Source organism: Corvus cornix, chromosome 19 (genome assembly GCF_000738735.6).
Source record: "Corvus cornix cornix isolate S_Up_H32 chromosome 19, ASM73873v5, whole genome shotgun sequence".
Taxonomy (NCBI): Eukaryota; Metazoa; Chordata; class Aves; order Passeriformes; family Corvidae; genus Corvus; species Corvus cornix.
In genome coordinates, this window is record NC_046348.1 from 3,543,822 (window position 1) to 3,571,380 (window position 27,559).

General features: G+C 45.8%; 1 protein-coding gene across 1 annotated transcript in view; it reads left to right on the forward strand.

Annotated features, from left to right (window-relative positions):
- MYBBP1A (MYB binding protein 1a) overlaps positions 1-26,331 on the forward strand; it is a 59,210-nt gene extending 32,879 nt beyond the window's left edge. Inside the window, exons 24-27 of the mRNA XM_039563022.1 lie at positions 10,620-10,733; positions 23,896-23,997; positions 25,104-25,228; positions 25,700-26,331. Coding sequence (XP_039418956.1) covers positions 10,620-10,733; positions 23,896-23,997; positions 25,104-25,228; positions 25,700-26,198 — 840 coding nt within the window. The 3' untranslated portion in view covers positions 26,199-26,331. The remainder of the gene's footprint in view (positions 1-10,619; positions 10,734-23,895; positions 23,998-25,103; positions 25,229-25,699) is intronic.
- The last annotated feature ends 1,228 nt before the right edge of the window (positions 26,332-27,559 follow it).

Sequence of the window (27,559 nt, forward strand, 5' to 3'; positions counted from 1 at the left end):
TGCATCCCACTATTTACCATGTAGGTATCCTCTAAAAAACTGCACTGTCAGATCTCTCTGTGTGTGCTGACTCCTCTCTACTCCCTTTAAAATATAGCAACTTCTTATTTGTATCACTATGTCTTGTTAGACTGTGGTGACCAAAGGAGGAAGCTTTAATTTTTTTTTTTAGATTATTTTTTTGCCTCTCCCAGCTGCCAACAGAACAGTGCTGAAGGAAGCAGCTGTACCTGTGCACACTTGTATTGGGCACGGATGTCCTGCTGCAGTGAGCAGACTCTCCCAAATGGGCCCCTCTGGTTAGGCAAGTGCAAGTTGAGGCTTTTCCTCTGGCAAGAACATCCTCCAGAGCACTGTTTGCAGGGGAACCAAGCATTGAAAAAGTCCAGTCCTTGGCAGCAGTGAAGAGAATGTGATTTGCAGGGTCCCTGGTTAAAAAAAGTACTAGGGCATAAAGAAACCTGTGAGTGAATGCTGTATATATGGTCTGCAGGTTGTATATGTAATCTGCCAGGACTGCTAGTCCTGGGATTTCTGCTGTCTCAAGTGCATTTGAAACTCATCTGGTGTGACTGTGTCAGTGAAATCAGTGAGTATCTTTACCTGTAGGGTCTAGACTGACACAACTTGTGTAGGTGCAGCTGCATTATATAAAGGTGGTTTATGTGGGGTATAGCTCAATCCACATTTTCAGCCAGATTGAGCAGCAGTGGTTAAAGTGCTTGTCATGCTATAGCCATTTTCAGGTTGTGGAGGAGGATGTGCCAGTGTAACTAATGGGATAAACTTTCTGTGGTCTGGCAAGTGCTCAGTCGCAGCAGAATGAAGTGAGCAGCTTGTTTGATCAATGAACTGCTGCTCTTCAGAGCCTTGGGAATAGTAGTGGAATCATACAGGTTGCTTAACTTCTCCTTGCTACTGCCTAGAGCAGGACATCTGAGCCATAGGTGAAGAGGTGTATGAAGGACAATAGAAATAGGAGAGGGCAGTTTGCAGGAGGGGTAGGAAGTGGAGATTTCTTCACAGCCAGTTTTGTCTCTGCTTCCAGGGAGCTTTGTTCCTTTTCAGAAGAAAAGTAGCAAAACCTGAAACTCAAAAGTAGAGTATCCAAAGTGGGCACCAAGGTCTGATCTAGCTCTACATCCTGTGCTTTTCCTCTACTTGGAAGCATTTTAGCCAGAGATTTTCGCCATCCCTGAGTCTTGGTCTTGAGCCTCTCTCATGGAGGTGAGGGATCCAGTTCACCTGCTACCTTAGGAGATGATGAGCAGGCAATTGCTTTTCCATTTCTTCCATTGCTGAGATAGTGACTGGGAAGTTGACCTGCCCTGGGAAATACTGGGATGTATTAAACAAAAATCAAACTGTATCAAACAGTCCCAAGTGGACACGAGCCCCCTTTGGTTTGCAAACTGCTGATCTGCGTGTTAAACCAGCCAGAGAGAGGGAGGGGTTTAGGAATAAAAGTTAAACCCACAGAGTTTATTCATCATTTTTGTGCTCAAGAAGGCCTAAACAGATCATTTATACAATGGTGATGGTCAAATGAGCAAAACATTCTTGAATGGCAGTTATTTTCAATGTGCTAATTATATGTAAGCTGTTGTGAGTGGTTTAAAGGTTCCTGCCAGATCTATGGAAATCTGCATTTTTACTGGGAAGGAAGAACAGGTAAAAGTGCCTTAAGCTGGGCTGCAATGCAGGTTGGCTTGTTCTGAACCACTGAAGATTGCAAGAGCTTGATGACGTAGGATGTTTGGTGGGAGTACACGGAGGTTGCCTTTATCATCCCAGGTTGTAAAATGTGATTTAGGTGTCACTTAAATGCTTTACATGTTATAATTAACCAGCCTTGCAAAATTTTTCTCATCCATTTGTCACAGGAACTTAATTTAAGCAGTAAAACATCATTTGTTTTCATCACTTTTTAGCAAGGAGAATTTTTTTCCTGAGCTCATAAATCTCTTACTTGGTTTTTTTTTGGCAAAGCCAAACTGAGGGAGGAACCTACTTTCTGACCCAGAGTGTGATGTTTGGAGCACTGTGAAGGTGTGGGAGCTGGGGATGGTGGATGATGGCTGGGGATTTCTGCTCAGTGTTTACTTCTCCTGCATTCTTCTATGATCTCTGTTTCTGGAGCAGAAGGACAGACCTGGAAACTGTCATCTGACAGTCTGACAGCTTCTGTGCTGGCCAAGTTGTGTCCTGCTGGTGCTCTGCCGACCTTAGACAGCAATATCACACCTTGTCAGGGCTGGCTGAGGGAACGCCTTGAAGAAGCCATTTCATTAGTCTGAGGACACTGGGTTGTAGCAGGAATTGCTGAATTCAGCTCCAAAGCAAGGTGATCATACAGAAGATGTTTCCATGGTCTTTGTGGGCAGTGTGAGCTCTCTCTGGCTGCTTTCAGGCACAGGAGTCTGTCTAGTGACTGACAGTGTCCTTGTGCCAGGCAGGACAGAGGAGCCAGCCAGGAACAAGGTGCAGGAAAGGCTCTCCTCGAGTCCCTTAATCAGTGGGATAACAGGGTAAATTTGGGGTAAAAGTTGATGTCCAGTTTTTAAACCAAGAAATAGTTGTGTTGTTGCTCAGATGTCCTTGCGCAGGCAGTTCTGCACAGCTGAACATGCCAGGCACGTTCTCATAACCATGCATGAACAGAAGATGAACATGAATAGCCACATTCTCCTAACAGTCCACTTATCCCTGAAGGTGTGAGCACTTTTCACACTGAAACCTTTTAGACAGCTACTAAATGGCAATCTCTTACTGTTTGTGTGTGCCTTGTTTCAGTGGTGGTGAGGAGGGAAAATTAGTTTTTGTTATCAAAAAATAGTTTTCTTAAGCCACAGCCAGGGCTTTGTCTTATCCTCTCTCCCCGTTGGATTTGAAGTATGTATGAATCATGTCTGTGTGCACATGCTGTGTGTGAGATACTGCAGTTACATCTTGGGGATTGAGGAAAAATGATTTGGCACAAACGTTTCTTAAGCACCACTCGCTTTCACTTTTTGTATCTAAAGCCTTCAAATAAGTTTTGTATGTTTTAAGTAAATAATTGGTGTTTGATGCTTGTTTAGCGAGGATACGTGTTAAGGATCTTGAAGCATAATTTCTTGTTTGTCCTTAAATTTGGAAAGAATCCTGTTCGGTCCCTCTTCTTGCCTCCCACTAAGGAGGCCATGGAGATGCTCCAAGGGCTGGAGTCCCTCTGCTCTGGAACCAGGCTGGAAGAGTGGGGGTGTTCAGCTTGGAGAAGAGAAGGCTCCAGGGACACCTCGTAGCCCCTTCCAGTGCCTAAAGGAGCTCCAGGAGAGCTGGAGAGGGACTTTGGACAAGGGCCTGGAGTGACTGGACAAGGGGGAATGGCTTCCCACTGCCAGAGGGCAGGGATGGATGGGATACTGGGAAGGAATTCTTCCCTGTGAGGGTGGGGACACCCTGGCACAGGTTGCCCAGAGAAGCTGGGGCTGCCCCATCCCTGGAAGTGTCCAAGGCCAGGTTGGACAGGGCTTGGAGCAACCTGGGATTGTGGAAGCCCATGGCAGGGGTGGAACAGGATAGGCTTTAAGGTGTCCCATCCAGGCCAAACCATTCCATGATTGTATGGTATACACAGCATACATTGAACTGCCGTTGCCTCTGAACAGCCTGCTGGGAATTTGCTGTGTGGAACAGTTCCAATGTTGTGGATCTTACTGTCCCATCCCTTTCATAATTGGTCCTTTTGAATAACCTTCAAGGCTGAGTTTCTAACTCGGACTCAGCTGCCAAACCAAGATCAAACACACTTGTAGCTCATGGGCTCAGAAATGCTCAAATGATGAATCAAATATTGGTTAAGAAATAAGAAGCCCTGAAACTCAAGACTGCTCCAGTGGAGCCTTTATCTCCATCCCACATCCAATGTGAATGTAAAAATAAAATAGTTTGACTGTATGAGCAGAAATGGGGGGGTAGATTGGCACTTGCTTCATGGCTTTGGATGCTCTTTGTTTTCATTTTAAAAAAGCTTTGACAGTAATTGGAAGAGGCTTTTGCTGTGGTGCTTTGGATCTCCTGCTCTGTAGTAATAAATGATAGGTTGTTCTCCTGTAACCAATAGCCCTGTAAGGTGGAGTTTTTGGGTTTTGGAGTGGGTTGGTTGGTTTATTTTGAACATGTAGTAAATTACAGATAGCTGAGGAATTTATTTCACAGTTATATTATTTATTAAAATTCAAAAAAAACTTATTTATAATTTCCCATATTCTTGGCCTCTGTTCTTTTACCCAGCTTTCTTGGTAGCATTTGTCACAAATGCAGCATGTGATTCATGAGACTGTAGTCTCAAAGGGCTTGGGAGGAGAGAATTTCTAGAAGTGCAATTATTTTTTGCCATATCCCTGTTGCTGTGCACGCTGAGAGTTGCTGTTTTATGCCTTGTGCTGGCACTGAGTCAGATGTGCTGGCAGGGCAAGCTCTGTGCCTGAAGGGAGGCATTAGTGCTCTGAAATACCAGTGGCCTCTGTGGTGTGATACCAGCTCTATATTTTTGTCTCCTGGACTTCCAAGAGCAGTGGAATGTTGATAGTACTAAAACTCTTCTTCACTTATAAAAATGCATTTGAGTTGCACAAACCTGTAATTTTCCAGGTAAAATGTTTTCTTTTTTAATATATATATATACTGCGTAAAGGGAATAAGAAGATCTTGCCACATTGGTAACATGTTTCATGTGGATAAACTTTGTTCATGTTGCAAAAACAACAGGCAGAAAGATGAGGAAAATCCATCTTTATGTCTTCTGTAACCATTTAAACTCCCCACTACTTCTCTTACAAAGTGTAAAGAGGTGTGATAAGCTCAAATACTGTCCTGGGTCAGATCTAATAAGAGTTTCTGTCCTGCCATGTGCTTGAGGCAAGCCAGGCAAACTTGCTGCCTCTTTACTGAAAGCTGGAAATGGCTGTCAGGGTATTTGGAAGGGTTACTCAGCTGTAGCCTGCAAACTGCTTAGGGGTCACCCCGCAGAACAGCTGTGTGAAAACTCAGGGTTTGGTGTATCACAGTGCAGGCACATCTTAAGGTTCCCGCTCCTCTGATGGTGGCAGTGGTGGCTGCTGATTTCAGTGTCTTTTCTCTCAGGAGTGTGCCTGGGTGGCAGATTTTTTCACTTGTTTACAAAGCCACCTCCAGCCACTATCCTAAACCACTTGGGACTGAAGAGTGTTTCTTTTTGCATCAGAAACAAGTGTCCCTCTATTAACAGAGTGCTTTTCTTTGGAAAAACAACTCTGAATTTAGGTCATGCCTTCATCTCTTCAGAACTGCAAACAGAATCTCTACAGTATTGCAAAGGCTTATTTGTTTTGTTCTTTCTGTTCTTTTTCACAGCAGTGATTGAAAGACATCTCAATCTGTTCCCCTCCATCCAGCTCACCTGGATGGTGACAGAGGAGAGCAACTTTTGACCTACCTGTGCTAGATAACCTGCTTTCAGTAGGAAAACAGTGGCTGGATGGGTAGGGGTTTAATCCATTACCATGTTTAATGGTTAGGCCAGATGTCTTGTCCTTCCCTGTGCAAGATAAAGTTGGGTTGTGTGCAGCCTCCGCTCACACTCTTTTTTAGTATCTGGCTAAGGTGGGTGAGCACACCTGGGAATTACCAGCACATCTTGGTTACTGCAGTGAGCACGTTGCCTGCTTCAGAAAGAAATCACAACCGTTTGCACTGAATGGCATTTTGTGTAATCATTGCAGATAAGAGAGAAATGAACAAAGCCACAGAAAATCTTAGGGTCACCACTGCCCTTAGTTACTGTTTGTTCTCTGCTCCCACGTGGACTGATAATGAGCCTTTCTGCCTCATTTAGTTGCATGCTTGATAGATATATGTGGGAGTCTCTATGTGTATCTACTGTGCCTGCTTGAATAGACCTCCCTTGTATTTTTTTTTCCACTATTTTACTGTTTTTACTACTTTATGGTCTTTTTAAAAACTGTCATTTAGGAGAAAATGTTTTGATTAGGCAACTGCGTGGCTTCTAGTGCACAGGATGCACTGCAGCATTCAGCTCCCTTTAGAAAAAGCTCTAATCTGGCTGTCAGCTGCTTGTAACTATTGTCACACGTTCTCATTTCAGAGACTGTGCATGAGTGGGGATGACACCCCTCTTTTCTGAGCTGGACTGGAATTTGGTAGCTGGGACTCTGAGTCTTCTGCTATTTTTGTCCATTTGTGAAGTGTTGATAATACTTGGCTCTCTCGTAGGGCTGTCAGGAACACAGCAGGCTTGATTTGGCACTGAGAAAATGGAGAGAATCTTCTATGATATTCTTGGGGACAGTATTGTTCTGCCAGCCTCCAAAACTGCCAAATACTTGTAAGACATTCCAAAATACCAGTGTTGCTGGGGAGGGCAGGAGGGAGAGAGACAACTGGCTTGTCTAGTAGTTGAGCTCCAGGTCCGTGCTGGGTTTTGTGGAAGTACTCTCCAAACTTCAAATTGCTGATGGTCTGTGATGTGATGGTAAAACATGCAGCTGGTCCCTGTATCATCTGTAAAAGACACATCATGAACATATTAAGGGTAAGTTATGAGCTGTGAGAAATTACAAGGGTTGTAAGTGTTGATGGAAAAGATTTGAACTAGCTGGGGTGGCTTGGCTCCTCCTAAGGTGCTCTGTGTGTGGTCTTGTATTTCAAAAGTTTCAGTGAAACCTCTGCATCACAGAACAGAACATAGGTAAATTTTGTGACTATTCTTCATTTCTGAAAAGATCTTTCTGGATTGCTAGTATTGCCACTACTGTTTGGTGGTGCTCCAGTGATGTGTTTCCTGAAGTTGCTGGGGATGGGAAGATCCTCATTCCAGGAGATGGGTTGAAAAATCCTCTGAGCAGTCTCATTTTCTTTTTTAGGCTATTTTCATTAAAAACATTTGCATTCCCAAAAAGTGGGATGTGTTGAGATGGGTAAGAAAGTGGCTTGCAGTATCTCTGACTGGCCCTCTAAAGCAGGAGAGGGGTGATGAACATTCACTCCCATGTGCATGGATGTCACACCTGTAACATGTCTGCTTTCAGCTGCATTGTGTCCATGTATTTGAGAAGATAAAACAAGGAAAATGAAATGTAGCGGCAGAGCTGTTTCTCTGCTCCCTCAAGGAAATGGTTCCTGAAGATCTGACTGACTTCGGGTCTTTCCTTTCTTATGCAAAGTGCTCATACTCTTAGCTCCCCTTATATTAGGTGGTAAAGCGAAGCTTTTGTTACCTGGTGAAGCTCCTGAAGGTCATGAAAGTGATTGCACTTTTGAGTGTTCAAAATCGTTTTTGCAAACCCTGCCAGGAGGGACTATTCTACCTGGAGCTATTTCATGCCCTCCCAGCCAGTGCTTTGATGTTTCTCAGCCCTGACAGATGAATTGTGGCTGAAAAGCCATTGCTGAGGACTGTTGCTTTCCAGGGGGATGGCAGCTTTGTGCTCTTGGTTGCTCGATTGTTTTCTCTGGGTACATTTCCTTGTTAAGCAATCTTCTGATGACATCCAGGATCCTTCTTCACGTGCTTATGGATGCTGTGAGTGACATGTGATGGTTGCACCACCTTCTAAAGAAAACTTGGTGCCCCTCCTAGTTTTGTTTGAACTTGCTGAGGTGGGATGGCATCAGCAGGAGGAGTGAGAAATGTTGTTTCTTATTGGGTTCACCCTTGGACCAGGACTGAAGAACTTGATTTAGTTTTGGTTCTGCCCCGATGTTTTTGGCTGAGTCCACTGATGTCAGTCCCTCTCCCTGTGGTTTAACTTTTGCTGTTGAGCTGTTCAGTTTGCTGTAAAAGGATAGGCAGTACAGGGGCTGTATGTTAATAACAGCTCTAGGAACAGGGAAATCATTGACTCTGGGATGAATATGATAACCTTAAAGTACAGCATAGCATGGTACTGACAACCCTGTAGTTATTAGTGTCATGTTTACTCTCTGACTGAGATGTTCTTAAGCCAAATTTTATTTCAACCAACAAGTAAATATTCTATTTTTGTTGTTTCAAATGAGAAAAGTTGTTTGTGCTTAGTACTAAATTATCATTATTAAATTAAACAATCAGGAAAAAGGATAATGTTGAGTAGAGCAATAGCAGTGTTTTAATTATGTGAAACTCAAACATATTTTCACTTTGCTGGAATCTAATACACAGGCTGGAGGCATGAAAGCTCTGAGTGTGACAAAGTTACTAAAGAGTGATAGCACCAGCCAGGATCCTCACATGATTGGGTGTTCTGACTTCCTCACTTACGTCACACAGAAGGGAATGCTCAATGGTTTGGTTTTTTTTTTTTTCCTTTCTTTTAAAATACTTTTCAAGCTTAGTGCTTACCAAGGAGTAGGTCCCATTCAGGGACTGTTCTTCAGTGCACCATATGAGTCTCAGGTCTCCAGAGCTCCCATTCCTTTGGATGGCTTTGATTTCCTTCCAGTTCTTTTCCTCATTAATTTGCAGTGCTCCTACCCACTGCTGACTGGAGCAGTTCCTGAGCAGGCCCTTGTCACTGGTGCCTCTGGAGTAAACCTGCAGTCCTGAGATATCCCAGTATACCTTAACAAGACCCTTCTCTCTGCTTTGCACCCATTTGCAGTATAAATGTGTTTGTAATTGTCAGAGAAGAGCTGGTGCCTGGAGGTTTGTGACCCTGCCTGGGCCTTTCAGAATGAATTGCAGTCTTTCATCTGCTCCGAGGGTCACATTTTCTTTGTAATTGCACTGAAGTGACTTTCCACTACATTTGGTACATGCATGCAGACATGCCATAATTTGTTCTGTAAGACACAGCCTCCCCATAATTACAAGGAATATGTAAGCCTGCCTGCCTTGAAGATGGCATTAGGGTGTTTTCGCTCATTGAATGAGCATAAATCTTCTGACATGGTCTCATTGGTTCCCTGCTGCACTTTCACCTTCGAGTAAAGAACAGAATTTCTGTTTGGGTAATTCTCTTCACTGGCCATACTGGTGCAAACTGGAGGTAAGCTTACAAGGATGTGTGACATTATCTGTTGTGACACAGATACAAGTGCTGGTATTCTCCAGGGAGCAACCTGTGTTCCAGTATCCCATCTGTCCCAGAAGCCTGGAGTATGTTGTATAGGAAACACAGACCTCCTTGAGCTTGTGACGTGTTTGTTTGACTGCCTGTGACTCTGGCTGGTCATGCTGCTCTCAGGGAATCCAGGGATTTCTTCTCTTTGCTCACTTTGAATAATTCAGTAAATAGTTCCCTAGAAGCGACCCAATAAAAGTCTGGGTCAGGTTTTAGCCTCCTGCTCCATGTTTTCCAGGTTGCTTCTTTTTGACCCAAGGGGTACCTGGAGGCCAGGTTGCATATCACCATGTTGCTTTTATCTTTGAGGTCTTAGACTTATAATCTCAATGATGTCTTTGATAAAGAGCTTTACAAACTTTGCTCATTTGTTTTCTGTGATATGTGTTTAAAGAACAGCAGCCGTTGCTTTTTTTGGATGAGATTAGCTCTTGTAATTCCTTCTGTTTTTTGATATTTGTAACTGCATTCAATTTTGGTCTGTGTGATAGCAGCTAGAGGCAACATTATTTTCTTTATATGAGTAGAATTTGCTCACTAACGCTGTGCTGCTACAAAAAATCCCCCCTTAAATCCTCTAAGCTATTTGTACTAATCCTCATTACTGTATTTCGTGCATTTTTATATTTTGCCTTTGCTGCATTTTTCTCTTGTACCTAAGAAAGCCTTTAAATAGGAATTCTGGAATAGAAAAGGATGTGTAAGAAGATTGCAGATTACTGTTGGTTTTCTAGTGGCCATTCTTTTCATTGCTGTGTTAATATAGAGGCTTAATGAACAAGTTTGACTCCAGGGCAAGGCCAAGTGCTGCTCTGAACTGCAATTCCCATCTAGTATTCCTCTGAAATGAAGCATTTGCTATCCTGCCAGCTTTTATTTTTTATTATTTGTGCCTATTGCATTTGTCAGGGTACGGTAAAGGGTGCAGTCACTCAAAGGTGCTGCCTCAAAACTTCGGGAGACCAGTAGTGATGCCCTTGGAGCAGTTGCTAATGCACATTTTGGATATTCATGCCTAAATCTAGAACTGTAATGATCCATTCCACTCCCCTTTGACCTTCTCTTTTTTATATGTTCATTCAACCAAAACCCACCACCCTGTCTCCTGAGGGGTGACTCTATGAGGACCTAGAGAATGTTTTCAAACAGAGCTTTTTGCTGGAGGAGGACAGATTTAGGTTGGATATTAGGAAGAAATTCGTGGCTGTGACGGTGGTGGGGCACTGGGACAGGTTGCCCAGAAAAGCTGGGTGGCTGCCCCATCCCTGGAAGTGTTCAAGGCCAGGTTGGATGGGGCTTGGAGCAAGCTGGGATAGTGGAGGGTGTCCCTGTCCCTGTTCTGGCCCTGGCAGAAATTAGGGTCCCTTCCAACCCAAACCAAACAGTCTGTGACATACTTGTTTGGCGAGGGTGTGCAGTCTTTGTAATGTGGCCTCCCCTAGATGGTGTGCGTAGCTGTTTACTTTAGCAGGGTATTTACATTGCTAACACCTTCCCTGGAGAGTTTCATGTTCTTCTCTCCCCTTTCTCTTTCAGGCCATGGCCTGTTTGCTTCTCCACAAAGTTCTGCTACTTCATGAACTGAAGCTCTTCATTACAGAGGAGGAATGGGAGGAATTGATCAGCAGAAGCATCAGCCAAGTGACAGAGGTAACAAGCTTCAACGTGTTTAAAGTACAGATGACACCTGATGAGTGCTGCTTTCATCTGTCTGGTGCTCGGTCTCAGAGCTGCAGTCTGGGACTGTGCTCAGCTTAAGAGGTCTTAGAGACCTTGTGCCTGCTGGCACTAGGTCTGAATAGTACCCACCAGGCTGGCAGAATTCTTATAACACCACTGTGATGTTCCTGGTGCAGCTCAGCAAGGCTGCATATGGATCCAAGAGACAGAGCTCAAACTTTAGGGAATACACTCATACAGATCAGTTTAAGGTATTTTAAAAAAAAATATATAAAAAGAATGGAACGGTATTTTGAACATGAATTTCAGGACATGTCATGCAAGTTCTTCATTGGAATGAGCTTCAGAGCCACAAAAGTAGAGCTGAGGTGCACTGGACTTTTGGCTCCTGGTGCATTGCAGGCCTTCTGGACCAGACTCCCTTGCTAATATTGTTCAAAAGGGAAACCTTAAAATACATTGGAAAATAATTTGTATAGAAGAAACAGTGAGAGAAATTGCAGGGCTCCCGACACAGTGGCCAGTGCAAATTGTGCCTGGGGATGGTGTTTGGGTGCAGCTGTTACGTGGGAGATAATCTGTGGGACAGGAGGTTGAAGAAGCAAATGCCATTCACTTTTATTCTTGTGGATTGACGTGAGGGGAACCAAGCAGCCAAATTAATGTTGTGATGTGGTGACTAAACTTGATGACATGGGAGATTCCAGTGTTGGAGTTTCTGTGTAACTGTAATAGTGACCTCTTTCTAAGGGTGGCTTTCATTCTTTACGTACTTCTTCAGATGCTGGTTACATGGTAATTTAGGCTATTCTATAATTTGCTGTATTGAAACAGAACAATTAGATCTGTTTCTTTTTGTCAAGGAGGAGCAAAATCTTTGTTTAAAACAGGGAATTTAAAGATGCTGTTTATAGTTCTGGAGAAAGCGGGTAATCCTCGGTTTCATTAAACACTTTCTATTTAAAGATTACATCAGGAATCCAGTGGGTGGAGTTAGGTATGATTTTGTTTCTCAGCTACATAAAACGTGCCACTCCTCCCAGCCTGGTCATCTCCATGTTTCTCTCTAGCAGCTGAATACATGCAGAACTCAGTGATTCACTGGGAAACCACAAACATTTACAATGCCTGTATGTTGTTCTTGTTAGGGAGAGTTTAGCATCTTGCAACCCATCCAAGATTATAATGAGCTTTGCTATTAAAGTTTCCTCAGTGCCTCTCATTTCTGTGGTCATGTGTGTTTAAAGAAAAATTCCTGAGAAATACTGTCAGTTTGTTTGGGTTGTCCAAGGTTTACCCTGCGGGCAGGAGGCCTCCCATATTGTTAAATGGCAATGGCATATAGCTGCTGGTTCTCTTTTTGGCCTGCAAAAGCCCTGAGATAACATTTTTACAGACTGCTGTTGGTGTTCATACATGTGGGGCTTTTGTCTCCCTTCCTCCCGCTCCCCGCATGTACTTAACCCAGCTGGTGTGGCTCTGTGGGGCTGGGGCAGCTGCGCATTAAATATTGCTGTAATGAGAAGGGGTCAAGGACTTTATATTCCACATAACAGTTTTGATTCATAGCCAAAGCTGGCACTTGTGCTGCAAGACTTACTAAAGCTGGAAAAGGAATTCTGTGTCATTTTGGTGGTGCAGAAACACTTACTTCTCTGAGTAAGAGCTGTAAAAACGTAGTAGCTCTATGGTGTAGTAAAACGGTGTTCTCAGTGTCATTGATCTCTTTTGAAGATGGTAAAAAAATCTCTTGTAGTAAAAGCCAGAGGCTGGAAACTGAGCAAATTTATAATCTGTAGAAAGTATGTATTTGTCAAAGAGACTAATCCATCATTAAAGTAACTTGCTGAAGAATTTATTAGCCCTGAATCTCCAGGTGGAAGTTGTGTGCTTGGCTGACAGAGAAGCTGCAGGTTGGGTAGAAGTTCCAGGCCCGATGTTTGAAGTTATGGGGTGATGTCCTGGGTTGCAGTGTATTCTATTCCCATCCTCATGAGCTGTTGAAACCAGGTGGGGCAGTGTTTCCTTGCCTCCTTCCCCCAAACTATCTTCTGTTAATGGCCCATCAATGCCATGCAGGACTCAGAGATAACTCCCTCCGGACCATCTTCTGTTAATGAGCCTAATCAACACTTGGCCTCATGACTCATTACCCCATTGTGAGATGCTCCACCCCGGGGGAGGAACCAAGCATCCCATCCTTGATATAATCTGAGATTCTGAACACCAGAGACACCCTTTCCACTGGATTCCCAGAGGACAGGAGCTACACAGCCACCACTGGACCTTTCCAAGGAAGAGCAGATCCTTCTACAGGATCACGGCTTCCACAGAACCATCGCACCTGCCCTGCTCACCGGGAGCCGCCAGCGCCCCTGCCGGCTGCGAGCGGAACTGCACCCGAGGGGAAAGGGCCCGACAGCCGAGAAGGCTGGCACTGGGTTTGGGATTGCTGTTACTGCCAGAGTTATTGCTGTTTGTTCGACTGGTTAGACACATAGAGATATATAATAGTAAAGAACTGTTATTCCTATTCCTCTTATCTCTGCCTGAAAGCCCCTTGATTTCAAAATTATAATAATTCGGAGGGAAAGTGGTTGCATTTTCCATTTCAAGGGAGTCTCCTGCCTTCCTTGAAAGACACCTGTCTTTCAAACCAAGACGGATGAGTTTGTTTGGGAAGAGCTTGGACTAAACAACAGCCCTTTCTGTCGCTGCTGTCCTCACACGCTCCTGCTTAGCTGGAGGACTGGGAGGACGTTTGCAGAACTCTGAGTTTCTCCTGCAGCTCAGTCTCATCCCTTTACTTCTGAGACTTGTTTCCATAGGACATTCCAGGTCAGCTGTGATTTCAGAGGTATGTGAGTAGATGCTGGCAGATGTGGGTGCTTACCTGTGAGAACCTGGACTGAGAGCTGTGGGGTGTTGTGGAAAATGATGGTATTTATCGCCCTGCCTCTGCTTGAAATGTTTGTATTTGTTGTCATTGGCCATCCCTGCCACTGTCCCTCACAAATAGCTGTTTTAAGAGGAAAAAAATTATAATCTAGAATTTTGTACCTTTCTTTGACCCAGGGAGAGGTTTGCAATGCTTTAACTGATGTGCACTTGTAATTCAAGCAGTGCTGTTGCTCACAAGGAGACTGTCACCTGAAGGCTTTGCTGCACTTTGTATCCTGGGTCACATTTGCAGCTCGGAGGCTGTAGCTCCCAAGGTGCAGGATTGCCCTGGGAGGCTTAAGGCTGTCAGAGAGGACAAGATACTATCTCCTGGTGTCTGCCTGCTTATCCTGTCTCGCCTCAGGGATTGTACTGCATACCTGCTGAGATCCCTTGGTGAGGAGCATCCCCACCAGGGTAATCTGGGATGGGTTAGGCAGTGATATGAGCTGGAACTGGGGAAGAGGCAATGTGAGACAAGTGCAGTCTTGGATATCACTGAATTATGCAGGCAAAGCTAAGAGGCAGATGAGGGAGAATCAGTGGCCAGGAACGTTAAGTGAAGAGACAGGTTCCCGAAATAGCAGCTCCGGCTGCTGCGAGGCAATGGCTCTTGTGCTTAAATAAGCTAACTTGACCTTATTTGTTCCCAGATGGTTTAAGCATGCTTATAAAACATACATCATGGTCATGAGGGATCCATGTTTGCCCTCTCCTTGCTGTCACCAAGGCAGGTCTTGATGTCCCATTGGGTACTTTGGAGTTGACTTGCTCGTGTGAGAGCCCAGCTTGCTGTTGGTGCTCTTGGCTTGTGCTGCTGGGTTACCTGGGCAGAAAGCCTCATCCACAGCCCTTCACTGCAAAGATGAGGAAGCAGAAAAACAGCTCTGGCACAGTTTTGGCTTCCCAAATCTTAAATAGTTACCTTACACAAAGCAGAACCTTGCTACAGTTGTTCAAGTCTGTTCTAACTGGGGGTCTGGATGACTCAGTTTTGTTCATGGTATAAAGAAATAAGAGTTGCTTCATGTTATAAGTGACAGAGCTCACCTGGGATGCTGGAACATTTGACAGAAACATCTTCTCTTGGAGAGCTTTGTTCTTTATCAGTAGGTCTAAAAGTGCTTTACAAAGGAAATTCAAGCCAGTGAGTTGTAGATGTAATGCAGAAAGTATTTTGCAGAAACCCAAGACATAATGGATTTGGTTTGCTGAAGTCGTTCATCCTGTTTTACAGGTGACGCTCCTTGGCTGGGAGCTGAGCCAGGAACCAAACTCGGGTCTCTGGAGACATCTCAGAGGCCCTTCTTGTGCATGGACAGTCTGACTGTCTCTTAACTTGGCTTCCGAACAGCCCTGTGTGTTGGACAGTCATCTCTGTCCCACGGTCATCTCTGCTGATTGTTGTGAGTTCAGGCTGCCCCGAATCACACAGTAAAGTGTTGCAGAGCCCGAGAGGTCCAGTTCCCCATTCCATACAGGAAGCTCTCACACAGTTTTGGTGAGGGATCTCTGGGTTTGCTGCTATAGCTCAGACACTCTTTTTTACTCTATCCAGCATCTCTCATTTTGATCTTTCAGCTCTCCCGGTTGTCACTGTAGGCACGTTTTGGTGTTCCCTTCCCTTGTTAAGATATATTTATGTTTCCTTTTTATATGTTACAAAATTGCTGTCTTGGCTTTGGAGAGATCTTGAACCGGTGCCAATTTTTTTTATAACTCACGGACAGATTTGGGGCAGGAAGTTCCAGGTTCTGAATACATAATTTCATTGGCTTTTTTTGTCATCCCTTTCCTAGGGACCAGCTTGCCCTCCTGAACTGAGATGCTCTGTGTAATTCCCAATTTATGCTGAAACTCCCAGTTAGGATGTGAAAGTCAAAGGGAGTGGGAATAGTCCAGAAAATACATATTTTGATGGCTGTGAACTTCAAAACAGAACAGCCCTCAGAAAACTTGTTAAAACTGCTTTCTTTGGCTTGAACACAGTGGTTTCCTGAGGGTTTCCTTTGTCTCTCTTCTGCAGTAAGTACATCGTAAGAAGAGACAAACTTTACTACTGATTTTCCCTTTGCTTGTTTTGTCAGTGTCATAAGGAATGGGCAGAGCACACAGTGTTCCAGTTGGCTGTTTGAAACCCAGACAGGATCAAGGCATCCTGCACTGTAAAAGTGCTGACAGAATCTGATACCTGAGTTCAGTGCAAGACCAAAGCACTCCCAGTCACCAGTTCTGGAGGCTTTCAGATAATTACACAAAATCCCAATGACATGCATTTGATGCCTCCATACACTTAAGTTGTTGCTTAGGCCTGGACTGGGCAGGCATGAATGTAGACAGATAGGGAATTACATGGCCTGGGAAGGGATGGCATAGATAACCCAAGACCTCTTTTCCATATCATGTGGAAGTTACTGTGTGCTCCCTGAAGACTTTTGTTGTATGGCATTCCAGGGTTTTGTTACTATGGTGTTGTTCAGCGAGGGATTTAAAATAACTATTTGGAGCTACTGAGAGAGTAGGGGAGAGAGGGATATACTATCTGGCCTTCCTGTGTAGACATGCCCTTAATTTCTGAAGGGCATCACATTTGATTATCTGTGTCTTAATTTGTAGTGAGATACATTATTAAAGTGACTTAATCAAATCTCTAAAAAAGCCATCCTTCAATTTTTTTCCTTGAAGATTGCCTGAACTTTTATCTGTCCATCTTTATAAATTCTTAATTCACTGCCCTTTCTCAGCCTCTCAGCTTGTAAAATGAGGCCAGTAGTGATTTAACTGATATTTTCAACGTGCTTTCAGAATACTGGATGTCTCTGTGGAGACTTCCTTCTCTTCTGTTCTCTCAGCTGTCCTGTGTGGTTTTTCCCTGCTGCATTTTCAGCTGGCCTTTGGAAAAAAAATCAGATCATTAAACTTGGGAAAGCGTTGACATTTTCTGTGAGAATGGCTTCTGGATTTTTTGTCTCCTCCCTGTAATAACTGCCAAAATAAATATCACCAAAAATGTCCTTTATTTACACCCTTCAGCATGTGGGTCTGCTTAGTCCCCTGCCTTCCCTTCTTCTCAGTCAGGAGCAGGCAGAGACTTGGTGGTTCCCTCCTTTTGGGAGCATTTCTTGATGACTTGTTTGTGTTAGAGATGCAAGGAGTAAGTTTTGAACATTTATGCTTTCAGTCTTTAGAAACTTAGAGAAAATGGATGGAGGAGGGACTGTCAGTGCTTCTTTTCGGCCTTTAAGGCTCAGTAGCAGCTGCTGTGCTGGTCAGGTGGGTGGTGTGAGAACCTCTCTTTGTGTACCTGTGTACCTGGAATTGGAATTGGAAATGGATGTGGCTCTGTGGATAGATGGAAACTGGAGTGAAGAGATATACTCCTCTTCCCTCCTTTCTTCTTTGTCTTCCATGATTTAGCCCTAAGTTCTGGTTTGGGATCTACTGTGTAGTGAATATTCTTGTCTTGGTTTTGGAGACAAATTTAGGAGAAAACGCTGTGAAATGAGTGTTTCCTCTGAACAGAAGGGCTCCAGTAATCCCTTTTGCCAATGAGAGAAATGGATACCAGTGGGCAAAAGTGAAAAAAACCTCCTGTTTATGAGCAAAAAAAGGGTGCCTGCAAGACACAGAAAAAGAAAGAAAGAAAAATATTGAATGAATGCTAGATACTGAAATTGTGGAACCTTACCCCTGCCCAGACTCCCGCTGCCGGCCTCCATCGGCTGCAGGCGCTTTCCCTCGGTGCAGCTCCGCTCGCGGCCACCAGGGGCGCTGGTGGCTCCCGGCCGGGCAGGGCGGCTGCCCTGGTTCCCCGTGCCTGCAGGGGGCGCTGTGGCGCCAGCTCGGCCTCCTCTCCCCACACGGCAATGGCGGCTCGGCCGCCGGGAGAGGAGAAAGGGCTTCCTTTCGAATTCATAGGGGGAGCCGATCCTGGTGCCCCTCTGGATAGCGAAAGGGGCTGTAGCAGGGACTTCAGAAGCAGGGCAGCAAGCAAGAGGCAGCAGAAACTCTGCAGCTGTAGCGGGAGGCATCCCGGCAGGCGGGGGGGAAACAGCCAGAGTGTAGCACAAGCCCGGAGCAATGGCAGAGGTACGGCGGGGGCTGGGCAGCAGCAGCCCGGCTCCCAAACACGGCAGAGAGAGACACTCCGGGATTTCTCACCGGCACGGGCTGGGCCCTGGGTCTGGGCTGTGCGGAGAAGGGTGCAGCCTCCCAGCGGGAAACGAGGGTGGTCCCGGGTGCTGGAGCGGCATGCACTGGCTCTGGGCTCCCCCAACAGCACAGCAGCAGAGAAAATAAAGCAAGCCAGCAAGCCCAGTCACAGTGCCGAAGCAGGCAAAACCCACAGAAACAGCAAGATCCTTGGTCAGAGATGCCGGCTGTGTGTGTCCAGTCAAACAGTCCGTCCCAAAAAGTGGGAGCTGCCTCACGCCACCCCCAACTCCCTCCAGAAACCCTGGCCTGACTCCCATTCATCACGAATAGTCCCAGGGCCAGGGAGGATTGGGGGACAGCAGCCACCCTGGGCACAAACAAAACAAAACAGGTCAAAAACCCCCAAAATGGTATGGGATAATAAACCATTCCCAAGACAATTATCATGAAAGGAAATATTTGGGGTCAGCCTGTCTGGATTTTGGGAAGCTCAGAGTTGACTCCTGGCTCTGTCACAGTTTGTGTGGCATCATGTTACTTGGCCTCTGTGAGATACGGGGAATGATGCTGGCTTACCTCCTTCCTCTCAGGAGAAGCACAAGCAGAATTACAGGCGAGGCGAGGGCATACTGAGCATACACTATTTTGTATGCTCACATGGGGTAGTAACAGGAGCTGTGAGCATACAGAATACTGCAGTCCTTCAGCTGGTTGTCAATTTCCTCTTAACCTCTCAATAACACAGGAAGGCTCTGCCCTTCCCAAACCTCACCTGTATGGTGATGTGGCACATCTTGTCCTTTGGCTCAGGTACTAGACACGGCTTGTAGGTCCCACAGTGCTCTTGCTGGGTTCGTCTGGGTGTGATTCCACCACAGGGACCTGAGCCACACCACCAGCAAAATCTCACGCTGGATGTTCTGGGATCCTGCATGCAGCACGGAGCTGGGGCACAGCTTTGACCTCAGCATTCGGAGCTCAGACCTCTGGCACTTCCTCATTGTGGCTGAGGACATTCTGTGGGGTGGAACCTTTGCTGAACTCTGCTGCTGGAGAAGAGACTTTACCCCAGGAACCCTGGGCTGTCCAGTAGTGTAAGGTTGTGGAGGGGTGTGTCTGCGGAAGGACTTGGCGCTGTGTCCAGCCCTGAATCCACACATTCATCCGTCAGTGTCTGCTCTGCTGTGTGCGAGGAGGGGCTGGATGGAGGTACCGCAGCGTGCAGAAAGAATGCACGTTGGCCGGGCTTCTCCAGCTCTCAGTGATGGATCTGTTGGGCTGATCCCATGGAGGGGGAGGGCTGTTTGTTTCAAACAGTGGACTAGGCTGAAGGACATGCTGGGAATGCATAAATATTAAATGGTATTCAACGTTCCAGTTGGGAACTGAGCTTGTCTCTAGTGGCAGGGCACTCTGTGGCACTGAGATGCTGCTGTGAGTCTGGGCTGAGCGTGTGCCCCCGTGGTCTCTCTGAAAGGGGCAGAGGTGCAGGCAGGGGTGGATGTGGAGACTTACAGAAACATTGCATGGCTCCGTGTAACAGCATATTGCCATCTCCCCTGCAGGGAAGTTGGGCAGCTGGGATGCTGACTTTGGCTCTAGGTGCACATACAGCGCTTTTGCTGTGTGACGGGTTTCAGGGGAGTTTTGGACTTAGAAACTGATCTGCGTGGTAATAACTACCTGCCGGCCCTCTGTCCTACCTGTGTGACTGAAATTACTGCAGCTATGCACCTCCTGTGCTCTGACTTGTTTTACACTTGGTGAAGATGGGGGAATGTTGTGAAGTGCAATGCCACATGGAACGAAGGCTGGATGCTGCAGTAGTTGGGATATAGTCATGTGTCATACAGGAATGAGGGATATAGTAAAACCCACTGATTGTTAAGATGCTGGCAGTGTGAAGTTCTTCTTGTAGAAATCTGAGAAGCAGAGAACTTTGGATCTAGGAGTGCCCTCCTCCAGAAACAGCCAGAGGCTTTTGGAAGCAGCGTGTCTGACATAACAAGACAAAACCTTCTCTGCCGGCTGAATCCACGTAGGGTGAGGCAGGAGCTGTATTGCTATATTGGCTTGAGGTGAGATGGGAGTTCCAGCTGTGAAAACTGCCTCCATAGTTTTTCCTTTTGAAAAATGACCTGCCCAGATCTGCTGACAGCTCAGATGTACAGGCATGATTAACCATCACAGGTATTGCTGAGCTGGAACTGGAACTGAGATATCCTGTGAAGTGGGACAGGCTGTTCCTGAAGCAGCAGAGTAAGAAAAGCAGAAAATGGGAGAAAAGCAACATAAATCAGCAAGTGATGCCAGTGTAGCTGTTGGGTATAAATCATGTGGTCTCTCTGCTTTTAGTAGTGCGTAATTGGGTTGTGTGACCCTTGGGTTGGTAATGCTTCCAGAGGCCAGGGAAAGAGGGAATTAGATACCTCTGGAACAGCACATGGCAGAGAATCACAGAATAGGTGGTTGGACAAGTTCTTCTGGGTTTTCATTTAACCCTCCACCACTGACCTGTAGCATAGCTGGAAGCAAATCCCTGCTTTGTGCCTCAGTCTTGGATGTAAAACAGATCTTTAGCAGCCCTGTGCAAGTGTTTGTGATCTGATCGGTGTTCGAGGCTCTCCCAGGGGTGCTGCAGAGGACTGAAATACTACTTCACTTTTTAAGGCATGTTTGCCATGTGTTGCAGTTTGCCATCTGTTACATAATAGCTTTTGCTTTGATTTTATGATTGGATTGTGTACATTCCCCAAATAAAATCAGGGTAGGCCTGTAGGAATGATTGACCTCTGCAATTGGGGTGGCAGAGCTGATTTCATCTCTCGGGGAGCTGAGTGAGGGAGCAGAAGACAGCATGCAGACAATGGTCGGTACCCTGTGTAGCAGGAAGTTTTATAATTGCTTAAGTTACATAAATTCTTGGGAAAGTTGCTTTGACTTCTGAACCCAGTTCCCATTGAAGAGGCTTTGGATTTTGTTGCCTGGGAGCCATTTCCACAGGCTTGCCAGTAGTCCCAGCCCAAAGTCAGCTTCTTTTACATAACAAGAGTGAGCATGTTTGTGTCTCATGCTAACACAAATAACACAAATCCCATTGAAGCAAACAACACAAATAACACAGATCCCATGGAAGCAAATGCTCCATTCTGTGTACTCCCTGCTGTGGGAGGAGGAGAATGAAGCAATGCCTAATCAGAGATACCATCTCATGGAATGCTAATGAGAAGTGCTCTGAGTGGCGAGATCAAGATAATAAGTGACTCTGGGCTGAGCAGGAATTGGGCTCAACTCTTTAAGGAGGCTTTTGACTGTCTCAGCCTACCACATACAGAGGTGGTGGTGGTTTTGTGCTTTAGTAGCAAATTTGTTTTACACTCTCTGTAGCAGAAGGGAAAGGGAGAAAGGCATATGTTGAGGAACAGTAAAACTTTACCTGAATCCAGCTTCCTTAAAGCCAATCCTTTCTGCTTCTGGGCTAGAGAAAATTGTACAGTCTGTAGGAATGAATTATCTGCTGCTTCTTTGTGGCTTCTTTGGCTTCTCCCCTCACCCTCCTTGTTCCTTCTCGGTCTTTGAGAGCTGTTTTGAAGTGATCCATTTCAGTAGGGAGATCTTTGTTTGCAGAGCATCTAAATTGTACCAGTTTGCTTCTGGCTATTTATACTGGTGGAGGTGTGGTTGTGTTTCCAGATTCATGCAAAACACTGTTTTTAATGTAGATGTTTAGTCACTAGACTAGTGATGTTTTCCATCTTCAGCTGGGCCAGCCACTCTTCTTTCCACGTGAATTTGGTTGGGTACCTCCCACTAGATGCACATCCCAGTTTCCCCAGCACATCCCAGTTTCCCCAGCATCTGAAAACTTGCGTACTGGTGAAAATCAGCCCCTCAGGTGTTGTTTCAGAGCTGCAGGACTTTTCTGTTGACTTCAGCAGGATTTATTTCAAACCCTTCAAAGCATCAGGGCAGCAAGAACAGGCAGAGTCAAGCCAGCGTGATTTGAATGCAGTTGTCTACATCACTCATGTACGGTGAAGAGAAAATGCAATTTATTTTTAACACCATTTTAATTCTAAAGTGTTTGTATATTGAAAAGATGAAATGACAGTTGACTTTGCTCTGGCTCCATCTCACAGTACTGCCCTGATTCTTCTTGTCCCAAGGAGCTGACAATCCATGCTGATTTTCTCATACTGTGAACTTGTGCACAACTTAGCAAAATAAGGATCTCAGTCTAATAGCCTCTCTGAAAGCTGATTTAACCACAAGGAAGACTGTTAGACTGGCAATATTTTGTTCTTCAAAATGCAAAGAAAATGTTTATGTAAATCAGCCTTTTTTGTTCATTATTATTTTTATTATTAGTGGTAAGCCTCATAAACTGAATGTGCCTGACCCATGGGGTGTTATAGCCTACATGGGAAGATTTATGTTTTTTTCCAATCACCCCCCCTATATTTGTTTCTGTTTTTACCTGGGAGACTTCAGAGCTGTGGAATTGTATGACCTTGTAGGTTAACGACAGCTCTGGAATAGAGTTGCAGTGCATCTGTCTATATCAGGAGAGAGTAATTAGCAAGTTATTGATAGTCAGATGAAGTTGCAGCTTGAATTCCAGCCAGCAGAATGGCTTTCTAATACAGGGCTTGAGTGGACCATCCTGAAGAGGAAATAACTGTGTCTTTATTATTTAAAAAAGATACTCCCAGGGTGTGGAACCTGTACAGATAGTGAATAATTCTACTTGAAGGCTGCTGTTTTTGCAGACATGTTATCTTGTCTCCCCACTTTCTATGCTGAAAGTGTTCCCTACACTCTTGCTGGGCATCATTATTTTTCTGTTGTGAGTGTCAATACCGAAAGAATTTGCTTTGGGGAATAGATTTCTTACTTCTCTCAGTGTCTGCAAGGATTTTTATGTTATTTGCCAACTTCATGCTGATGTAGATGGAGAACAGTTTGCTGAGTCCTTAAATTGTTTCCAATCTGGTTGGAATACAGGATCTGTGAGAGAACAATGACATTCCACTGCTGGGTCCAGGTTTGGGGCAGGGAGTTTTCAGCCTGAGGAACTGAGGATGCTGAGTGTGGTGTGGGCTTTGCCCCTTGGCTGTGTTGAAATGTCCAAATTCCAAGGATAGGAGGGCTTGGCCACAAGTGCAGCTTTCTTTGGCTGCCACTGTCTGCAGCACACTTGTCCCTGCAAATCCTATTTCATGTTAGTGTGATCTGTGTGGGGTTTGCTGTGTCCACACAGAAATAGAATGGGGAGGAAAAGGACCATGTAAACAGGGATGAAGGACCAGCTGCAGGCAGAGGATCAGTGCCCCTAAGCCACTGGGCCACCTCTTTGATCCAGCTGCCTTTTTATGGCTATTTTCTGCCCTTTTTGTAAATAACTGGCTTTTATTTGACCTATCTTTGGAGTGATTTTCCTCTAAGCCAGACCTTTCAGTGTCTTGGAAACCCTGCAGCATATAGAGAGAACACAGGGGAGATTTTTCCCTCAGTTATTTCAGTGAACTTAAGCTTGACAAGGCCTGTTATAGGCAGGCACCTGGGATTTCCTGGGCATAAGTCGTAATGGATTTTAGCAATAATGCTTTATGTGTAAATCCAAGCTCCTGAAGCTGAGTATCTGTGGTCCCTCAGGTCTGAGTCTGTTTTCTGACAGCTTCTTGGCCTCTCCAGGGCGAGGTCAGGGATTATTGTACCTGTTTTTCTCCAGGAAAGCATCTCCAGTTGTGCTTTAGCTTAGAAACTATGGACAGCAGCAAGCTTGTGCTTCTGTGATATGGCTTGCTCTTACTTTGTCCAGTTGTTTCTTAATTAACCTGGGCATCAGAAGCTTTCCCCTGAGCATCAGAAGCCTTCCTGAGCTTTTCCACAGTTTGGTGGGGTTTGTGTTCCAGAATTACTTTGCTGACAGGTGAATCCTGCCATTCATTACTTGTTCTCTGCTTTCTCCTGTGAAGTGTGGTTTGTTTCCCCATCTAATGTGTGTTTCTTCTCAATCTTCTCATTTAATTTGCAGTGTTTGAAAACACTTGGAAAACCCATCATGAAGGCTGAGAAAGAGAAAGTTGCCAAGAGCTTGGAGCTGTTGAACTTTCTCCTTAAAACTGTGACAGGGCAGGTGAGTGTGTGACCCAGTATGTGACAAATGGCTGTTTCCTGAGTATCTTTTAAACGTCACACTTGGATTTTGCCATGTAATTACTACATCCCACCTCATTTCCTACCAAAAGTACCTCTAGAGGGAATGCCTGCTTGGATCTGAGGACAGAAGAGCCCTCCTGTCTGAAGGAGTGATCCACAGTCTTTATGAGCTGATCTCCAGAGGAGAATTTGTGCAGTGCTCAGCAAACACTTGTGGCATCTGCTTTCTTAGCAGCAGGAATATAACCTGGGGTACAGTGAGCGTGGGCTTTATCCCAGGTGATTGCTCTTTCCACTGAACTCCAGAGATCATGATTCCCAAAAATAGACTTAATAGCTTTAAGAGCAGGAGTGAAGCTTTGTTCTGGGGCTTTGTTTTCCCTAATAAAAAATTACTTTTTTGAGCATGTGAAGATTTTCTGTAGGCAACAAAATATGTCCCTAATGTGGTCTTTTTTACTGGAGGAAAACACCAAAAGCAGCAGAATTGCTGAAGCCCAGTTTGCTACTGATAAGCCCAGAACTCAGACCACAGCCTGTTTCTTTGTGAAGACCTAACAGGACAGTGGGTGGAGAAGAGAGGTTATTTCCAAGGCTCTTATAGGAGCTGAATAGCCTTTGAGACACCCCTTTCTGCCTGGTTTGACTGAGATTATGCAGTGGGTTACAGAAGAGGGTGCCAGATCTTTAGAAACCAGACTGAACATGCTGCTGCTTTTCTCCTGGATGGGTACATAGTCATGTGTCTTCTCTTCCCTGCTCCCAGCCATGGACAGGAAAGGAGAGCGGACTGAAGGACCCTCCAGTTCTTTTTATACCACTACAGTTCTGTTAGACTAATGCCTCTCATGGTAGAAACTCAAGTTGTTGAGCAAACCCAGTACCTGATGGCGTGGTGTGACTCACCAGTTTTTGCCCCAAACTGAAGTGGTGTTGCAAATGGACTCAAGGCAGTGGCTTGGAGAGGCCAGGCAGGATTGGTAATTCCTGCCATAGCCTTCCCCTGAGGATGGCCTGTGCCCTGCTGCTGTGAGTGCCCCTCCCGAGTTCACTCTGCAGATTGCCTCTACTTGCCTCTTGCAGAATCTGAATGTGAAGTTGACAGAGGTGGAGAAAGTGCTGCTCACTCTGAACCAGCGGGAAGACATTGGGAATTCTCCACGGCTCGACTCTCTCTACTGGAACGTCATGCGCTGGTTGAATTACACGTATGTGTGCTTGGCATCCTGGCATTCTGCCTTGTCTGGGTGCTTGTGTACAATGATGTGGGGAGGTGGGAAGAGAAAGGAAGTCAAGGCAGTGAGCTCAGGGTGGAGTTTAATGGAGCTCTTTGGTTGGTGGGGTTGAGACACTCACTAATGCTTATTTGGAATAATACCGGGCTCATTGTTCTGTGTGCTTACATCTTGGGATTGGTCCTTGATGGGAAAGGGTTGTAACACATGACTGACATGTCTGATACCTGATCATGTGTTGCCAGAAGACTAAGAAAGCCAGGGCCACAGGCAAGCATTACCTCACCTCCATGGATAACCTCATCCTCACAGCATTCATCCTCATCCTGTGCTTCTGGCACCTTTCTGGTGCTTCTGCCTGTTCATGGACTGCCTGTCACATGGATCACACTGTTCCCTGGCTGTAAATTAAGTTGCTCTTGATTTTTGGCATTCTCTCTGCAGGAAGCCCAAGAAAGAGAAGGCAGCCAGTAAGCCTGCTCAGGGAGCGGAGTCGCTTAAGCGGAAGAAGAAAGGCTTCCTGCCAGAGACCAAGAAGCGCAAGAATCGCAAGAAAGGCATCCAGGAGAATGGGGTGACACCGGGGGAAGATGGAGAACCAGCAGCCCCAGAGGAGCAGCCCCTGGGAACAGAAACCCCCAAGCAGAAGAAAGTCCTCGTGCCTGGTGGTAGCAAAAAGAATCCAAACAGGGGGGGCAGGGAGAATGGAGTGGCAAAGGTGGGTGGTGGGGACCTCCCCACTGCTAATGGAGGAGATGCTGTGGCTGACAAGAAGAAGAAGAAGAGGAGAAACAGAAAAAGAAAAGGTGCTGCAGGCGATGAAGCTGAGCAGGTTCCAGCTGCAAAGAAAACCAAGGGGAGTGTTGTCCAGGAGACCCAGCAGAAGCAGAACAAAGCCAAGAAGAAAAGAAAAGAGAAGAAAGCTCGAGTTCTGCAGGAGTAAACTCACCCATGGACTCACCCAGGCCTGGCATGGCTAGCATGGCTCAGTAGACTGTTGAAATACTTTTTATATCTATAGTTTTTATGCTCTCCATGACTTTTAAATAAACCTTCCATGATGCTGAGCTCTAAAACTGCGGGTCTGGCTTGTGTGGAGGGTTCAGCCTAGAGCACAGAGAGCTTCAGGAGGTTACATACCCTCCAGGCTCTGGGAGATGCCCACTCTCTCTGGCAGTGCCAAAGAATCCTGTCTCCATGATTTCCCAAGGCAGAAGTGAGAGGCTGGTTTGGATTCCTTGGGGAGTTGGGGTGGGTGTGCTGGCACTGCTGAGTTATGTGGTCAAGCCCTTGTGGGAGATTCAGAAGGAGCTCCTAAAGGCTCATCCCTGTCCTGCCCAGGCCCAGCAGTGCTTACAGCTTTTCCAGTGTGGGAGATGCAGCCTCCAAAATGCCTGGGGTCAAATGGGTTTGCACATGCAAACTCTGGGGTCAGCTATTTCCAGTTTGAGCACTCTGGTGTTGTCAGTAACTACCGTGGTATGGTTTTTCTTGCCTTTTTGCTGCTGAGTGCAGGAGGGGTCATGGCCCCTGTGGTAGTGCAGGGACGTCAATAAATTAGTGAAACAATTGAAATGGTTGATTGATTGGCCACTCTGCCAGGCCAGCAGTTTGTGTGCAGCCACGCAAGGCACCTGGAACAGCAGGCCTGCAGGAAATGGTCTGGGGAGGTGACTGCCTGGAATTGCATCTGCTTATTTATCCCCAGGCTCCTGAATGCTGAAATGCCTTCATCCCTTTGGAGAGTGCCAGGACCAAATTCTCCCATGTGTTGGGTACCTGGTTCTTGTTGAGAACTGAGGCTCAAAGTGTTTGAAATGCTACTCATGCTTTAGTTGCCACTAAAGCCTCCTCCCTCCCCTGCTCCTCCCCACCTGCTGAGCACCCTGCTCCTGGATGCCAGAACATGAGTGTTGGTGCTTGGCCCTGACTCCTCTCCAGCATCCAAGGGAGCAGTGCTGGGTTAATGGTTGGGCTTGATGATCCTGAAGGTCTTTTCCAATCTTAGTGATTCTGTGGTTGTCTGAGGGCCTCAGTGCTCTCCACCTTACTGCAGAGGAGTTTGGTGCTGGCTCCTGGCAGAAGCTGCTGCTGGCAGAGGGAAGGGCCGGGAGCAGGGCTGTGCCTGTTGTGCCTTCGGGTGGGTCTGTACTACCAGGCAGAGATAAAGGCACTGGAAATGTCATATTGCGTTTGGAGGGGGTGAGAGAAGAGCTGCAAAGGGCTGTGTTTCCCCATGGCTGTTTATCTGCCTTTGCAATGATTCTCTGCTCCAATGGCACAGAACTCCTGGAGACAGCGGCT